This window comes from Bubalus kerabau, chromosome 19 (assembly GCF_029407905.1).
Source record: "Bubalus kerabau isolate K-KA32 ecotype Philippines breed swamp buffalo chromosome 19, PCC_UOA_SB_1v2, whole genome shotgun sequence".
NCBI classification, from domain to species: domain Eukaryota; kingdom Metazoa; phylum Chordata; class Mammalia; order Artiodactyla; family Bovidae; genus Bubalus; species Bubalus kerabau.
In genome coordinates this window covers 55808051-55827249 of record NC_073642.1, presented here as the reverse complement: position 1 = coordinate 55827249, position 19199 = coordinate 55808051, and the positions used below count along the sequence as shown (strand labels likewise).

At 43.2% G+C, this 19199-nt stretch overlaps 1 protein-coding gene across 2 annotated transcripts in view; it reads right to left on the bottom strand.

Moving 5' to 3' along the window:
• Positions 1-19199, bottom strand: part of TUBGCP4 (tubulin gamma complex component 4) — a 38232-nt gene that overhangs the window by 1412 nt on the left and 17621 nt on the right. For both annotated transcript variants that reach the window (XM_055556263.1, XM_055556264.1), the window contains 10 exons: positions 18831-18996; positions 18471-18595; positions 8656-8706; positions 8136-8241; positions 5924-6031; positions 5379-5517; positions 3085-3262; positions 2532-2666; positions 954-1070; positions 192-331 (listed from right to left, as the gene is read on the bottom strand). In XM_055556263.1, the coding sequence (XP_055412238.1) occupies positions 192-331; positions 954-1070; positions 2532-2666; positions 3085-3262; positions 5379-5517; positions 5924-6031; positions 8136-8241; positions 8656-8706; positions 18471-18595; positions 18831-18996 (1265 nt within the window). The remainder of the gene's footprint in view (positions 1-191; positions 332-953; positions 1071-2531; positions 2667-3084; positions 3263-5378; positions 5518-5923; positions 6032-8135; positions 8242-8655; positions 8707-18470; positions 18596-18830; positions 18997-19199) is intronic.

Sequence of the window (19199 nt, the reverse complement as noted above, 5' to 3'; positions counted from 1 at the left end):
AAGTATTTACTTAAACTTCTACTGGAAAATAATCTTTGCTGACGATCAGACACAGCCTTTTTCTTCTCCAAGCCTTGCTTTCTTTCTTTGGACTAGATAATGGCTAAAGTCTCCTTCCAACTTTGGAATTCTACAATTTGTTAAAAAGCCACACACAATCCACTGAGCACCCCAGAGGCGGTTGTTCTTACCTGCCCAGAGTGCCACCAGCCTGGGTGTAATATTTGTTATAATCTAGTCGTAAGAGTAGCTGAGCCAAATCCGAATTGATCTGATGATTGCGAACACTGGAGAGAATCTTGAACAGGAGTGAAGACTGACGGCTAAAACCCTGCAGAGAGAAGGGCTCAAGCTGTGTCACTCCTCTTAGATCTACCAGCTACCCATGTGGAGTGAAGGGGGCAAAGGGGATTCGTAGGAAAAGTCTTCCTGAAAATCCTACAGCACTAACTGGCCTGCCGACAGTCCCATTTCTTGACTCCAAAAATGACTTCTTTGTACTGAGTCCACAGAACACAGAATTTCCTATGAAAGTACTCTCATTCTCAGTAGGAATTTAGCAGCCAGCTTTAAATGAGTATATTCTGCTGTGTACTAGGCTGGCGAGAACCTGTGTTTTCAGATAACATAGACCTGCCTGTGCTACAGGCAGATAATTATAATCTCGCTGAAATAGGGGGTTTAGTTCAAGGAAATAAGGAGGTTGAATGTTAGAAAGCAGGAACAAAGCCAGTGTGTATCTGGTGGCTTCATAAACCATTTGGGGCTTAACTGCATTTGAACACCAAAGCAGCACATACATACCTGCTTCAAAAACTGATAGAACATTTTTTACCTTTGTATCTTGTTACTTGTGTGTGTGTATACTGGGGAAAAGACCGTGATCCCCCACGTGCAGAACCACCTGTGTCCCTTGGACAGGGCTGCACCTGGCCAGTGCCAGGCTGACTCACCTTTACCAGGATGCTGAGCTGGGCAGCCCCACGCTCATCCAGTGGGCCCAGGTTCTGACTGACCAGTGAGCAGAAGCTGTGGCAGAGATCTAAGATTTCATTCAGGCAGTGAAACACCTACCCAGGAAACAGTTGGCATTAGGAGAAAAAGAGAGACACATCTGTGAAAGATTCGGGACAGTAAGAGCTAACCTGTTCCCACCTTGTGGGCAAAGACCCTGCACGAAACCTCACCTGCGCCACAATAAATCCGTCGTCGTCTCTCGGACCCACAGGTGTGCGTCAGGCTGAGCTTCGCTTTGAGTGCTGCTCCCCATGCCTGGGGCCCTCTGCTTGTACCCGTCCCTGTGGCGCCCCCTTCCCCACTGCAGCCCTTAGCAACCCCTTGCCTCCCTCTCTGTATTATGTGTACTGTTCACTTGGCGTTTGTTCAGGCCCCCCGTGTTGTTACTGATCTGTGATGTATGTAAGTCCTGTTTCTCCAACTAGATTGTGAGCTCCTTAAGGGCACAGCCATGACGTATACCTCTTTGTATCCCCAGTGCCTTGCATACAGTAAGCACTCAATAAATATTTGCTGATGATCACCTGCTCTGATACTCTGCTTTTCCCCAAGGACGCTCATACCACCTAAGGACAGTCTCCCTGTCACAGTGGTTCTCGGTGGTTTCCAGTTCACAGAACCCGCTAGAGTGGCATCTATAGAGCTCACTCTCCTTTAAAAATGGCCCCAAATACCAGAACAAAAGAGTGTGACTGAGGAAGACCGATTAGCTCCCGTCAGAGATAAGGCATAACTATTCTATCAGAAAGTACTAGGAAAACAAAACCCTACTAGGGGTCCTTTTAATCATTTTGCCTTTTTTATACTTGAACTGGAATCAGCTTGTGCGCTTTCTAAGACTGGTGCCAACTGGAACCTGGGTTCTACTAATGTAAGTGCTCTGGGGCCTAGATTTTTTTTTAAAAAAGCGCCCAGATTCTCATGTGGAGCCAAGGTTGAGAATAACCTCCCTAAAGGAGATACATGATATATGTATGTACATAGGCACACACACACATACATAAGAGACAACACTACTCTAGCGGTCTGAAAACAAGTTCCAAACTGGTCCATCCTGATCCAAAAGATTGCTAAGAAAGTAAACTCGATGTGCTTTTCATTAGTCTTTCTATGGTGTCATAAAAGCTTTTTAAAAATTTCTTTAAATTCTTCTTGGTCTTGGGACTTCCCTGGCAGGCCAGTGGTTAGGACTTTGCACTTCCACCACAGCGGGTGCACAGGTTTGATCTCTGGTTGGGGAACTAAGAGCCTACATGCCACAAGAAACAAAAATCTTTCCTTCTGAGGGGTAAGCATATATTATCTATAGCTGCTCACCAGGTCCTATGGTATAATATTTCAGAAATTCAAAGACATTTTAAGTTCCTTTTTAGTATTCCCTCTTAGTTTTTGTCCATTGTAAACTGTTAAAAATGTTTAGACAGAGACCAAAAAGCTGCTGAATGATAGTTCCCCCTATCCTGGCAAGTCAAAGTGTCTAAGTGATCAGGCTAGAAGCAGCCAGCTCTACTTACAGGTTTCAACAAGATAAAGGATTGGGCCAGCAGATTGCTCAGGAAGTGGTCGTGAGCCAGTCGGATGCTTTCAAAGTCTCGGGTCGAATTGATTTGATGAAGCAGCTGTGAGAACTGAGACTCCAGCACATCTACCTTGAGACAGTTACACAAATCATTTTAGTACCCTGCTCAGTCTAAGGACTCAAGGACATTAAGGTGCCTGAGCGATGAAATAGAAATTCTTTGTCCCTACCAACCTCCAGTGTCTTGGCAGATCCCTCCTATCCCTCATTCCCTCCACTGATTGACTTGGTTAAGTCCTGTGGGATCCCAAAAGTTACAGCAAACTAGGTTCAACAGGCATGTACAGCATGACTGTTGAGTGGATGAAGAATGAGGAGTCAAGGTCCTTATTTCTACTTTCCTCTAAAATGCTCCCCAAGAAACAGCCCTAGTGATATAATCCATGGATTTTCAGACCCCAGTTTTTCACCAAGTGCAGGATTCTTCTTCAGTGACTCCTGCCAACCTGGGTTTTTTCCCTACCCCTTCGTTATCCCACAACGCAGACCTGGAGGTAGTACTGCAGGTTATCCACCAAGAATGCCATGCGGTTCCTGAGGCGCCACTTGACCGCGTCGCTCTGGTTGGACCTGAGGTGCTTGCGCTGCATCTGTAGGGCCCAGCAGTGCTGCAGCTCGGCTTGCACCCGGCGCACACTCAGCAAGTACTTGAAAACGACGTTGTACCTGGACAGGAACACCAGACCATTCAAGAGAAAACGTCACCACCCCGCACCCCGCACCTCCGCCCACGTTACAGACCCTAGGACTCTGTGCCGCCCACCTGTCCCCAAAAGGCAAGAAGGACATCAGAATGGCTAGAAATGTGATCAGGGAAACTGGTTTATTTCTATGATGGAAAATTGCACAGCTATCAAAATGAAAAAAACTTTAGCAGTACATTAGAAAATGACTCCAAGTGATATGATTGTGAATAAAAAAGGGAAACTGAAAAGACTACATATAGCCTGATATCTTTTTGGTAATGCTTAAAACAACTAAGTAGGAAAAAAGTGTACTTTGGGGGAACATATTTAGATGTTATAAAACTATAAACACGATAGAAAACATGGCGTTCAGGATAGTGGTCACTTAGGGCTGAGGGAGGCAAGGGAGCAGGGCTGAGACGGTCCACACAGGTAGACAGACATCAGGGTCGGTGTAGTAGATTTCCTTCCAGAAGTGGTTTTATGTTGTGTGTAAGAAGGAGGGGAGGAGGGCCGTGCATGGACCAATAAGAACGTGTTGGGAACCAAGGATTTTGGTTACTGTGATTCTCTCTCCCTGAAGACCAGGAGAGAAAGAAAATTAAGGGCTCCCTGGGGAGGGGGGAATAAATGAGGAGGGTAGGATTAACAGATGCTCACTACTGTATACAAAACAGACAACAAAGGTCCTGCTGTATAGTACAGGGAACTATTCAGTATCTTAAAAGCCTGTACTGGACAAGAATAGGAAAAATACGAATCACTGCTGTACACCTGGCACTAACACAACACTAGGCCAACTACACTTCAGTTAAAAAAGTCAAGGCTCCCCTCACTGAGCTCAAAGCAGCTGCCTGACGTTGAGTCCTGTGTTGAGAAGATGCATGGGAAGAGCAGCCAGTTCCTGGTGGAAATAGGCTTATTGACCTATTCTTACCAATTCTTAGGGAGGCTTGCGTAAGAACCTGATTCCATCTGGCTTTAAAACATTCTTCTTTCTAATGGAACAATGTACTGAAAATAGTACCTACACCTTGTTTGGATTCTGATTTGAACAAACCCAACCATAGAAAGACAAGTTTTAGGTAAGAAGGGAAACTTCAATATGGAACTATTGTTACTTTTACTGGGTGTGATAATGGCATTGTAGTTAAAAAATGTTCCTTTTTTGAATTGCATAGTGGTGGAGTGAAATGATGACTGGGATTTGCTTTAGAAGGCTCTGGCCAAAAAGAGGAGATGAACCAAACAGCATGACATGGCTGGTTACTGGAGATAGATGCTGTGTCCATGAGAGTTTGTTACAGTCCATACTTTTGTTTACATTCGGGAATTTTCATAATAAAATGTTTAAGAAAATACTTCTGAGCTTGATTTCTTCAAGGGTGTTAGGAGCCTATGAAGTGAGGAGAAAAGTGGACTGGGACCTACAGATGCTCTCAGGAGAGAGTCCGGGCAGCTCACTTGGGTGGGCTGTGGCTCTGTGTCTTCTCCCTGAACCAGCTCTGTCTTTGCAGTGTATGTCTATACTGTCTCGTACCCTAAGCTGCTCTGCCCCCAAAAGTTGAGGCTTGTGTACAGGGATGGGGAGGAGGAGGAGAGGCCACACACTGGCAGCCTGTAAATTGCCCCTTGTGTGCGTGCTCTTTGCGACCCTGTGGGCTGTTGCCTGCCAGGCTCCTCCATTTATGGGATTTCCCTGGCAAGAATACCGGAGTGGGTTGCCATTTCCTCATCCAGGGGATCTTCCCGACCCAGGATTGAACCCATGTCTCCTGCTTTGGCAGATGGATTCTTTTATCACTGCACCACCTGGGAAACCCAAATTGCTCCTTACTTTGCAATGTAAAAAAAAAGTTTTATTTTAAGGGTTTGACCCTCCCAGTCATTGCAGCATTCACTGCCGTCTCACAGGTACAGCCTCACTTACTAGTGTTGTCTCTGGCCCCTGAAGGCATCTGAGTTCACAGCCCCTGATTTACAGACTGTTAAATTGTCAGCTGGCGCTCTCGCTCCCACCAGTTCTACTCCTGATACTTTCTTCCGTGGAAGTAAGTTGGATAATCATTACCTGTGAGAAACTCAGAAATACTCACTTTTCCAGGACAGCAGGGGTGAAGAGAATGTGTAGTGGCCACTGCACTTTGTAGGAAAGACCCAGGGCCGCCCAGCCGGATGCCGGGGCTTCCCGCGGAGAAGTTTCCCGAGAAGGCCCTTCTCTTGCCTGAGCAGCATCTGTTAAGAACAAAGATGACTTTGCTCATCTAGAACCAGAGTTTCAACAAGGTGAGAGATGAGCGCTCGCTTGAGCCGGCAGTGTGAGAAGCAGAGAGGGGACACAAAAGGGCTTGTAGGGGGCAAGGAGACGCCCGGGCGGGGTTCTCGAAGGAGATCTTTCAGGGGTTCTTTTTTCAGCCGTAACGAATGGCGGCTATAGACAGACCATTCCAGCAGCATGATGAAAACAAAACCATGGCCTGGCTGTCTCTTAGCATCTCTTGACTTCCCTTTTGTGTAAAATTAGGGCGCTGGATTAGGTGATTTCTGAGGTACAAAATTATATGGTTTCTGCAGAAGTGGATGGAAGCAGAAAAGACAATGACCAGTAGGAGCAGAGAAGGCGCGTGAAAGCAAGGCAGACCTTTGTGCTCCTTGCCGTGATACTCGATCGTCAGGTGCAGCAGAGGGAGCAGGTTGTCGTCGTCCAGGAGCACCTTGTGCGCCGACTGCTGGAAGGCCACGTTCACGTCTGCGAAGGAGGACACGGGCCGAGTGGAGGCCTGGCTCTGCCACACGTCCCAGCTCCTCTGGCTTTCCACCTCTCCCCCAGCCTGCCCAGCTCTAATAGCAGTTGCTTTTGCTGACTAGCAAGCGTTCCTTCTTCTCTTGCTAATAAGAGCATCCTGGTTTTCCCTGAGGAATCACCCCGGCCCAGAACAATCCATGTAGTTCCAGCGGGGGCCGGTGACCCAGGGGTGAGCTGTCTTGTTACATTATGCTGTTCAGGGATAGGAATATGACCCAAGCCAGGCCAATCCAGAGGTTCTCTTCAGATTCTGAAAGAGGGCAGCTCTTTTTTTTTTGAGATAAACGGAGTCAGTAAGATGTGAACTTGGTTACAGGCCATCTTGCTACCATACGGAGGAGGCCTGTTTCAGAAGAAAAGGCAGAGGCGAAAGACGGAATGATACCAAGCCCTGAAGGCGCCAGGTGAGCCTTGGAGCAAACTGCCTAGAGCCATCATACCTGTGGCTTTTTCAGTTATGAGAATCAATAAATTCTTTTTTCCTTTGCTTAAGTGAATTTGAATTGGAAGTGGATGGGATTTGAATTGAGTTTTCTGACACCTGCAACCTAGAAAGTCCTATGTAAGTACAGTGGACATCTGTGGTTTTATAGAGCTAGAAAAATGGTAACCCTGTTTTCTCTCCTACCTCTCCCACACCTTTTTTGACACTCAGCCTTACCCAACTCTCATGTAGTTCGAATGGGAATGGTTATCCTTCCTGTTAGTCAAGGGTGAACACTTAATTGAAGTAGACGTTTTCTTTGGCTGCACTGTGACCCATGTGGGATTTTAGTTCCCCGGGGATCAAACCAGTAAGCCCTGCAGTGGAAGCGTGGAATCTTAACCACTGGACCGCAGGGAAGTCCCCAAATAAACAGATCTTCATGGCTGACCTCTTTGATACAGGGACAAGTGTACAATCTAGTTGGACTAATCAAAACCCCTTCCCTGGAATCCTTTAACCTGCTACCAGAGAGACCAGGTTTGACTCCCCCAGCAGACGCTGTGAGCTATGTTCCTGGGAGCTGCTGGTGGCCATGTGGCCACAAGGGACTGGAAGGCAATCAAAGAACACAAGAGGCGCAGACAATCCTAGCAGTGAGAGAATCCTGGCAGTCCCTGGTTCTTAGGCCCAGCTACATCCCCATGGGCTTCCTCGTTGGCCCGGTGGTAAAGAATCTGCCTTTCAATGCAGGAGACACTGGTTTGAGCCCTGGGTCAGGAAGATCCCCTAGAAAAGGAAATGGCAACCCACTCCAGTATTCCTGCCTGGAAAAATCCCTTGGACAGAGGAACCTGGTGGGCTACAGTCCATGGGGTCACAAAAGAGACATGACTTAGTGATTAAAACAACAACAAATACCCTATCCCACTGGAGTTACAGATACAATAGCAAATAAATTCCCCCCTTCTACTGAGGTGGTTTTCCATCACTGACAACCTAAACAGTTCTAATACAACAAGGGGCAATAAGTCCCAATATGGGGACTTCCTGGGTGGTTCAGTGGTTAAGAATGCATTCCCAATGAAGGGACCAAGGGGTTCAATCAATCCTTGGTCAAGGAACTAAGTTTCAGCATGCTGCATGGCTCAGCCAAAACAAAACGTCCTAATATGTCCCTTAAGAGATAAATGGCTACAGGGACTTCCCCAGTGGCCCAGTGGTTAAGACTTTATCTTCCAATGCAGGGGATGCAGGTTTGATCCCCAGTAAGGGAGCTCAGATCCCACATGCCTCCAGGCTAAAAAACCAAAACAGAAGCAATTATTGTCACAAATTCAATACAGACTTAAAGAAATATATGGCTATAATCTGATGAGATGAACTGAACAACTCGTTTGAAGGCTTGTACCGCCTCTTCCAGGAAGGGTCACGAGCTGAGGCTGTTCCCAGTGACAACAGTGTGAGCATACCTGAGCAGCCTTCTATCTTTGGAAACACTCTTAACTCAACAGGCTACTTTAAATGTGGACCAGGTCTAAATGGTTCAGCAGCAAGCTAAGCCATCCCCTACAGCCCTGGGACTTCAGTAAGCTGGTAATTCTCAGGCCCCAGGGTGATTACCATGTTCAGTTACTGCAGTGGGTGGTGTTTTCAACATGTGTTGAGCTGTATCAATGAAGGCCTGAAACAGTTCTCCACGTCCCAGAAGGTAAAAGTCTTTAATGATCTGCAGAAAGAATTTCAATTTTTAATTCAGTAAACCAGCAAGGCCAGGAGCTCTTCACTATCCTAAGAGATTTATGCATATAGTTTCAAGTTTCATCTGTTTCACTCCAGCTTACAAAAAGACATAGGGTTTTGGCATTTTAAAGGAGCACACTTGGTAATGGGTGACTGGCGTGTCTTTGATCTTATTTATTCAACAAAAACACAATTATGCCAGAAGAAAGTAAACAGCCGAAGCTTTGTGCTAGAGTAAATCTGTAGTGTTAGATGGAGTTTGCCCACCCATCTGGATGAGGACATAAAAAGCCACTCTAGAAGTCGGGATAGGCAACCAGTGCCCTCAGAAGAGGCTGGAGAATAAAGGCATTGACCACCAGCATCATTTTAAGAGTTAAAAGAAGAGCTAAGCTATTACCTTCAGCTGACCCAGTAAATCTGACTCTTCCACCATCAGCTTCCAGAGATGCTGTGAGAAGAACCAACAATACAGGGTCAAAGTTTCATTACGATGAAAACTCCTACAAAGAATGGTTTTGTGAAAATCCAGCAATGTATTGAAAAAAGTATACATACCATGACCACACTGGGTTAATCCCAGAAATAAAAGTTTAAAAGGTAAGAAAATATGAGATGGAAATACTCTGGAATTAGACAGTGGTGATGGTTGTACAACATTGTGAACATTAAAAAAAAAAGTGAACCTGCCTATTTTTAAATGGCTCAAATGTTTAACTTTGGTGTTTTTCAATCTCAAAAAAAAATTTAATATGAATATAACTTATTAAAGTTAATAACTTTAATAACTATATTAAAGATTAAAAAAGAAAAACCATGATTGCCTCAATAGATGCAGAAAAAGCATTTGATAAAACATCTGTTGATGGTTGGAAATCTTTTTATTCTGATAAAGGGTATATACCAAAATCCCACAGCAAACAACCTATTTCACAGCAAAACATTAGAAGAAATTCCTTTTAAAGTCATTCAACATTGTACTAAAGATTTGCCAATATGGAGAAAAAAAAAAATTGAAAAGGAAGAAACAAAACTTACTATTGTCAGATAATATCACTACCTGCACAGAAAGTTCCAAGAGAACTGACATAAACTATTAGAACTAGTAAGAGAATTTGGCAAGCTTGATGATGAATATAAAAAATCCACTACATAGCCATTACCGCATCAAAGGATCCTGACTAGGATTTGCCCAGTGAAGTGATCGGTGTTGATTCAGTGTGCCTGGAATCCCTACCTGGGTGTTCCTACTCTCTGCCCTCTCTCATTGGAACTGACACAGACTAGGCCCTTCTCCAATACACAATGCTAGACAAAACAGCTGACCTGCCCAGGAGAATGTATGCACACAGGTCAAAATAATTAGACATGGGAGGTGTAAAAGAGGTATAACAGACTAGATATACATGGGCTTGCCAGGTGGCTCAGCTGTAGAATTTGCCTGCTAATGCAGAAGATGTGGGTTCAATCCCTGGGTCAGGAGATCCCCTGAACAAAGAAATGGCAACCCACTCCAATATTCTTGCCTGGAGAATCCCATGGACAGAGGAGACTGGTGGGCTACAGTTCAGAGGGTTACAAAGAGTTGGACAAGACTGAGCGACCAAACAGCAACAGCAGATAACACTGGAGAAGTTTTAGAACTGCCTGAGGGGATAGTATAGTTAGCCACCCAGATCTCCCCAGTAAGACTGAGACATTCCATACGCCAGCTGTTCAGAGTACTGTTACTGGCGCTTTTGGCTAAAGGGAGCTACCATGCCCATGGTTCCCTCCTGAGGAACCAATTTCTGATAGATGCAGAGGTACAATAGCCTAGCCCTCTAACCTCAATTTGGGACATCCTGGAAGGGCCATTCTAGCTTCAGAACTCTCCAAAAGATTGGCCAAGGCTTCTGTTGCAACTGCGTCACAGTTTATTTGCTCTGGAGGTCACTAGGAACCCTCCTCTTGCTTTTCCCCCAAATTTAAACTACTCTTTATAAATATGTTTAAGAGGCAAGGATAACAGGAATATAAATAAACAAAAATAAATCATAAAAAGAACCAAGATGTTGGATCAACTGAATATCCATATACAAAAAATTAAAACTTGATCTATACCTTGTACCACATACAAAAATTAATTAGAAATGATTATGAACCTAATTGAAACTAAAAACTATAAGTTTTCTAAAAGAAAATAGAAAAATTTTGTAACACTGGGTTATGCAAAGGTTTGTCAGTCACAACACCAGAACCATGAACCACAAAATAAATAGAAATTGATAAACTAGACTTAACCAAAATCAACACCTTTTGCTCTTTGAAAGCCTCTTAAGAGAATGAAAAGACACGACCCAGATAATCACGATGGTGTGATCACTCATCTAGAGCCAGACATCCTGGAATGTGAAGTCAAGTGGGCCTTAGAAAGCATCACTACGAACAAAGCTAGTGAAGGTGATGAATGCCAGTTGAGCCATTTCAAATCCTAAAAGATGCTGCTGTGAAAGTACTGCACTCAATATGCCAGCAAATTTGGAAGACTCAGCAGTGGCCACAGGACTGGAAAAGGTAAGTTTTCATTGCAATACCAAAGAAAGGCAATGCCAAAGAATGCTCAAACTACTGCACAATTGCACTCATCTCACATGTTAGTAAAGTAATGCTCAAAATTCTCCAAGCCAGGCTTCAGCAATATGTGAACTGTGAACTTCCTGATGTTCAAGCTGGTTTTAGAAAAGGCAGAGGAACCAGAGATCAAATTGCCAACATCCTCTGGATCATGGAAAAAGCAAGAGAGTTCTAGAAAAGCATCTATTTCTGCTTTATTGACTATGCCAAAGCCTTTGACTGTGTGGATCACAACAAACTGTGGAAAATTCTGACAGAGATGGGAATACCAGACCACCTGACCTACCTCTTGAGAAACCTGTATGCAGGTCAGGAAGCAAGAGTTAGAACTGGACATGGAACAACAGACTGGTTCCAAATAGGAAAAGGAGTACGTCAAGGCTGTATATTGTCACCCTGCTTATTTAACTTATATGCAGAGTACATCATGAGAAATGCTGGGCTGGATGAAGCATAAGCTGGAATCAAGACAGCCGGGAGAAATATCAATAATCTCAGATATGCAGATGACACCAACCTTATGACAGAAAGCGAAGAACAACTAAGGAGCCTCTTGATGAAAGTGAAAGAGGAGAGTGAAAAAGCTGGCTTAAAACTCAACATTCATAAACCTAAGATCATGGCATCCGGTCCCATCACTTCATGGCAAATAGATGGGGAAACAATGGAAACAATGAGAGACTTTATTTTGGGGGGCTCCAAAATCACTGCAGATGGTGACTGCAGCCATGAAATTAAAAGATGCTTGCTGCTTGGAAGAAAAGTTATGACCAACCTAGACAGCATATTAAAAAGCAGAGACATTACTCTGCCAACAAAGGTCCGTCTAGTTAAAGCTATGGTTTTTCCAGTAGTTATGCATGGATGTGAGAGCTGGACTATAAAGAAAGCTGAGCACCAAAGAATTGGTGCTTTTGAACTGTGGTGTTGGAGAAAACTCTTGAGAGTCTCTTGTAATGCAAGGAGATCCAACCAGTCCATCCTAAAGGAAACCAGTCCTGAATATTCATTGGAAGGACTGATGTTGAAGCTGAAACTCCAAAACTTTGGCCACCTGATGTGAAGAACTGACTCATTGGAAAAGACACTGATGCTGGGAAAGATTGAAGGCGGGAGGAGAAGGGGATGGCAGAGGATGAGATGGTTGCATGGCATCACCAAGTCTATGGACATGCATTTGAGTAAACTCCAGGAGTTGGCAATGGACTGGGAGGCCTGGTGTGCTGCAGTCCATGGGGTTGCAAAGAGTTGGACACAAATGAGCAACTGAATGGAACTGAACTGTTACTCACTTAATACCATTGTATCATGATTGGCAAGAGAAAAATAACAGAACTCTATATCACCAAAACTAGGATCTAATAGAAAAACCTAAAATAACTTTCGAAAATCCAGATGCATATCAGAATTATCTTGGAATTTTTTGAAAAACACAAATGATCAGGTATTGTAAATTTTTCTCCAGAGGTCCAGACAGATTTCTAATGAGCAGTCATATTTAAAAACAAGTGATGATCTTTTATCTAGTTCGTTTCACTTTTTCTATTTCATACTCAGTGCTCCCATTTCATTCAGTTTATGTACTTCAATTTCTCCATCTCTTTTTTTTTGATGTTCTTTCTCAAGTCTTCATCAAGTATAGTAGAAAAGCTTTTGTGTACATATATAAAAATATGTATAATATATATTTTAGAAAACTTATGAATTTTTGCCTAACTAAAGAAATTATGACATTTTGATACTACTTGACTTAGTATGAATAGAATGCCAGATTTCTAATTAAAAAACAGATATGCAACAAGCAAAAAAGGTTCACTGTATAGCACTGGGACTACAGTCAGTATCCAGTTACCTATGGTAGAAAAGAATTTCCCAAATACTCCATGAATACATGGGTATCTGTGTGACTGAACCACCCTGCTGTGCACCTGAAACACTGTCGCCTCTACCTCAGTAAAATACATGCAGTAAAAATAAGAGGCCCACGCGTGCCAAACCTACCGCTGGTGTCACACTCAAAGGGAGAAAGTAACAAGACAGCAATGTCCACTCTGACCACTTTTATTTAACATAGTTTTGGAAGTCCTAGCTACAGCAATCAGAGAAGAAAAAAAAGTAAAGGGAATCCAAATTAGAAAAGAAGTAAACTGCCACTGTTTGCAGGTGACATTATACTCTACACTGAAGATCCTAAAGATGTTACCAGAAAACTACTAGAGCTCATAAATGAATTTGGTAAAGTTGCAGGTAACAAAATCAATACACTGAAGTCAGTTGCGTTTCTATACACTAACAACGAAAGATCAAAAAAAAATTCAAGAAGCAATTCCACTTATCATTGCATCAAAAAAGAATAAAATACATAGGAACAAACTTACCTAAGGAGACAAAAGACATGTATTCCTCTTTTGCTATAAGATGCTGATAAAAGAAATCAAAGAGGACATAAACAGATGGAAAGATATACCATGTTTGTGAATCGGAAGAATCGATATTGTCAAAATGACTATACTACCCAAGATAATCTACAGATTCAATGCAATCCCTATCAAATTACCAATGGTATTTTTCACAGAACTAGAACAAAAAATTCTCAAAATTGATATGGAGACACAAAATAGCCAAATATACCCCGAACAACCAAAACAATTTTGAAAATGAAAGCCAGAGCTGTAGGAATCAGGCTCCTTGACTTCACACTACACTACAAAGCTCCAGTCATCAAAACAGGGCGGTAGCGGCACAACAACAGAAATACAGATCAATGGAGCAGATAGAAAACCCGAAATAAGCCCATGCACCTATAGTCAGTAATCTGTGACAACGGACGCAAGACCACACAATGCTGGAAAGACAGTCTCTTCAGCAAATGGTGCTAGGAAAAATGGACAGCCACGTGTTTTAAAAAAAAAAAAGAAGTTAGACCATTCCTTAATTCCATACATAAAAATAAGCTCAAAATGAATTAAAGACCTAAATGTTAGACTGGACACTATCAAACTCTTACAAGAAAACATATGCAGAACACTCTCTGACATAAGTCACAGCAACATCTTTTTTAATCTATCTCCCAGAATAGTGGAAATAAAAGCAAAAAGAAACAAATGGGACCTACTTAAACTCAAAAAGCATTTGCACAGCAAAGGAAACAAAAAACAACCCACAGATTGGGAGAAATATTTTTCAAATGATGTGACTGATAAGGGATTAGTCTCCAACATTTCCAAACAGCTTATGACACTTAATAGAATAAAAACAACCCACTCAAAAAATGGGCAGAAGACCGCAAGAGATACTTCTGCAGAGAGGACACAAAGATGGTCAACATGCCCAGCACCACCAGCTATTAGAGACACGCAAACCAAAACTATAATTAGATATGACCTCACACCAGTCAGGATGGCAATCATCAAAAAATCCACAAACAATGAACGCTGGAGAGGGTGTGGAGAGATGGGAACCCTCCTGCCCTGTTGGCGGGAATGTAAGCTGGTACAGCCACTATGAAGAACAGTATGGAGGTTCCTTAAAACACTAAAAATAGAGTTGCCATATGACTGTGCAATCCCACTCCTGGGCATATATCCCGAGAAAAGCATGGCCCCAAAATACACACACCCCAGTGTTCACTGCGGCACTGTTTACAACAGACAAGACGTGGGAGCAACCTACATGTCTGTCGACAGGAATAGATAAAGAAGACGTGGCACATAAACACAAGGGAATATTACTCAGCCATTAAAAATGATGAGATACGGCCATCTGAAGCAACATGGATGGACCTAGAGTGTGTCATACTGAGTGAAGTTAAGTCAGAGGAGGAGAAATATCATATGATATCCATTATATGTGGAATCTAAAGAGAAATGATACAACTGAACTTACTTACAAAACACCCTCTTTCAAACAAGACATCCTCTTCCAACAACACAAGAGAAGACTCTACACATGGACATCACCAGATGGACAATACAGAAATCAGATTGATTATATTCTTTGCAGCCAAAGATGGAGAAGCTCTATTCAGTCAGCAAAAACAAGACCAGGACCTGACTGTGGCTCAGACCATGAACTCCTTATTGCCAAATTCAGACTTAAATTGAAGAAAGTAGGGAAAACCACTAGACCATTCAGGTATGACCTAAATCAAATCCCTTACGATTATACAGTAGAAGTGACAAATAGATTCAAGGGATTAGATTTGACAGAGTGCCTGAAGAACCAAGGACAGAGGTTTGTGACATTGTACAGGAGGCAGTGATCAAGACCATCCCCAAGAAAAAGAAATGCAAAAAGAAAAATGGTTGTCTGAGGAGGCCTTACAAATAGCTGAGAAAAGAAGAGAAGCTAAAGGCAAAGGAGAAAAGGAAAGATATACCCATTTGAATGCAGAGTTCCAAAGAACAGCAAGGAGAGATAAGAAAGCCTTCCTCAGTGATCAATGCAAAGAACAGAGGAAAACAATAAAATGGGAAAGACTAGAGATTTCTTCAAGAAAATCAGAGATACCAAGGGAACATTTCATGCAAAGATGGGCACAATAAAGGACAGAAATGGTATGGACCTAACAGAAGAAGAAGATATTAAGAAGAGGTGGCAAGAATACACAGAAGAACTGTACAAAAAAGATCTTCACAACCCAGATAACCATGATGGTGTGATCACTCACCTAGAGCCAGACATCCTGGAATGTGAAGTCAAGTGGGCCTTAGAAAGCATCACTACGAACAAAGCTAGTGAAGGTGATGAATGCCAGTTGAGCCATTTCAAATCCTAAAAGATGCTGCTGTGAAAGTACTGCACTCAATATGCCAGCAAATTTGGAAGACTCAGCAGTGGCTACAGGACTGGAAAAGGTCAGTTTTCCTTCCAATCCCAAAGAAAGGCAATGCCAGAGAATACTCAAACTACCGCACAATTGCACTCATCTCACATGCTAGTAAAGTAATGCTCAAAACTCTCCAAGCCAGGCTTCAACAGTATGTGAACAGCGAACTTCCAGATGTTTAAGCTGGATTTCGAAAGGCAGAGGAACCAGAGATCAAATTGCCAACATCCACTGGATCATCGAAAAAGCAAGAGCGTTCCAGAAAAATATCTGCTTTATTGACTGTGCCAAAGCCTTTGACTGTGTGGATCACAACAAACTGTGGAAAATTCTTCAAGAGATGGGAATACCAGACCACCTGACCTGCCTCCTGACAAATCTGTATGCAGGTCAAGAAGCAACAGTTAGAACTGGACATGGAACAACAGACTGGTTCCAAATTGGGAAAGGAGTATGTCAAGGCTGTATATTGTCACCGTGCTTATTTAATTTATATGCAGAGTACATCATGAGAAATGCTGGGCTGGATGAAGCATAAGCTAGAATCAAGATTGCTGGGAGAAAAATCAATAACCTCAGATATACAGATGACACCACCCTTAAGACAGAAAGCAAAGAAGAACTAAGGAGCCTCTTGATGAAAGTGAAAGAGGAGAGTGAAAAAGCTGGCTTAAAACTCAACATTCAGAAAACTAAGATCATGGCATGCAGTCCCATCACTTTATGGCAAATAGATGGGGAAACAATGGAAACAGTGAGAGACTTTATTTTGGGGGGCCCCAAAATCACTGCAGATGGTGACTGCAGCCATGAAATTAAAAGACGCTTGCTGCTTAGAAGAAAAGCTATGACCAACCTAGACAGCATATTAAAAAGCAGAGACATTACTCTGCCAACAAAGGTCCATCTAGTCAAAGCTATGGTTTTTCCAGTAGTCATGTATGGATGTGAGAGTTGGACTATAAAGAAAGCTGAGCACCAAAGAATTGATGCTTTTGAACTGTGGTGTTGGAGAAGACTCTTGAGAGTTCCTTGTACTGCAAGGAGATCCAACCAGTCCATCCTAAAAGAAACCAGTCCTGAATATTCATTGGAAGGACTGATGTTGAAGCTGAAACTCCAGAACTTTGGCCACTTGATGCGAAGAACTGACTCATTGGAAAAGACCCTGATGCTGGGAAAGACTGAAGGCAGGAGGAGAAGGGGACAACAGAGGATGAGATGGCTGGATGGCATCACTGACTCAATGGACATGAGTTTGGGTAAACTCCGGGCGTTGGTGATAGACACAGGGGCCTGGCGTGCTGCAGTCCATGGGGTTGCAAAGAATCAGACACGACTGAGTGACTGAACTGAATAAGGTGTATAGAAAAAGAAGCCCTACTGCACTGTCGATGGGAATGTAAATTGGTACAGCCACTATGGTGAACACTATGGAGATTCCTTTAAAAACTAGGAATAAAGCTGCCACATGATCCAGCAATCCTACTACTGGGCATATACCCTGAGAAAACCATGATTCTAAATGACACATTTATCCCAATGTTATAGAAGCACTATTTACGAATGAATAAAGAAGATATAGTACATATATACAATGGAATATTACTCAGCCATAGAAAGAATGAATTTGAGTCAGCTGTATTGAAGTGGATGAACCTAGAGCCTGTTATACAGATTGAAGTGAGTCAGAAAGAGAAAAATATATATTAATGCATATATATGGAATCTAGAAAAGCAGCACTGATGAACCTATTTTTAGAGAAGAAATGGAGATCCAGACAGAGAGCATGGACTTGGGGACACGGTGGGGAACGGAGAGGTAGGACGAAGTGAGAAAGGAGCACCGACGTGTACACAGCACCACGTGTAAAACAGAGAGCTAGAGGGAAGCTGCTGTGTGACACAGGGAGCCCAGCCTGGCACTCTGCGATTACCTAGAGGGGCGGGAGGGGAGGCAGAGAGAGCGGCTCAAGAGGGAAGGGATATATACAATTATGGCTGATTCTTGCTGTTATAGGACAGAAACTCACACAACACTATAGGGCAATTATCTTCCAATTAAAAATTTTTTTAAATGCTGGAGTGCAAAAAAAAAAAAAAGAATGGAAAAATATTACTTGTCCTGCCTTCCTATGATAGATTATCCTAAGGCCGTAAGGCACTAAATTTAGTCAGAATCAGTGGGTCCCCTGGAGTCATTGCCAACTACACAATGGAGTCAAAAGGCTGTCTATCTGAAATGCAAACCAAGATCTTCCTTTATTACTAAGTAACTGACTAGCTACCAATCAAACTCCTGTCAGGTGGGAAAAGGCTAAGGCAGTCCCACCTCTATTGTTAAAACAATGCTTTTATTTTCTACTTCCTGCTCTTCAACTCTCTCAAACACTTCCCTGCAAGTCAAGTTCTAATCACACCAAGAGGAAATAAATCAAGTACTCAATTTCTAGGAAACCAGTCTATTTTCTTCTACTACAAGGGACCTCCCTGATGGCCCAATGGTTAAGAATCTGCCTGCCAGTGCAGGGAACGAAGATGCCACAGGCCTCAGGGCAACTAAGCCCCTGAGTAGCTGTGTGCCCCTAAGTAGCCACAACTACTGAAGCCCAGGAGCCCCAGAGCCTGGGCTCCACAAGAAAGTACTCCCTGCTCACCACAGCTAGAGAAAGCCTGAGTGCAGCAACAAAGAATTCATGCACCACAATGACGACCGAGTGCAGTCAATTAAATAAGTAAAATAAACTATATCTATATTGAGAAAGACCAACCTCGGCCACAGTACTGCGAATACGATCCACCACCTGCTCAAAGTCCACCAGGCTGAAGAGGGGCTGCTGCTTGAGACGATGCAACTCTGCTGCAAAAGTGTCCTCCTGGTTCTTCAGAATGGATCCTGTAGGACAGGAAAGCACTCACGGTCAGCAGGAGTCAGGAAACCACCACAGGCGGGGGGCTCTCTGCCTGGGGCTGCCGGGAACAACATGAAGGTCCCTAGCCACCCACTCATGTCCCATGTCCCTAGGACATGAAGGTCCCTAGCCACCCACTCTGCCCGGGCCGACTTTGGGTCCACATGATGTCAGACATGCCTCTGAGGATTGGGGGAACCCCGGCAAGGACATTCCTACCTTTCCTGGTCAGGTTTACATTTTGATTTTCGAACATCTGGACAGATTCTCCCACAAAGAGGATTTTTTCAGCAACCCTCACTGGAATGTAGGACGGCAGAATCTCCACTCGCAGAGAAAACTGTTTGAGAGATGGCGCCAGCATGTTCTCCTCCTCTATCAGGCGCTGGGCAAGGAAAAAACCCACATCAGAGATAACGTATGAAGTGAAAAAGGGGAAACAAGGGAATATCTGGCAGCTCTCCCAACCCACGATTTACAGTTTCTGGAAGCAGGGACTTTAAATCTGAACTTGCATAATTATTAAATTACCAGTGCTAGAGAAAGACATTCCATTTTTAGACAGAAAGCACAGTGGAAATAACAGTG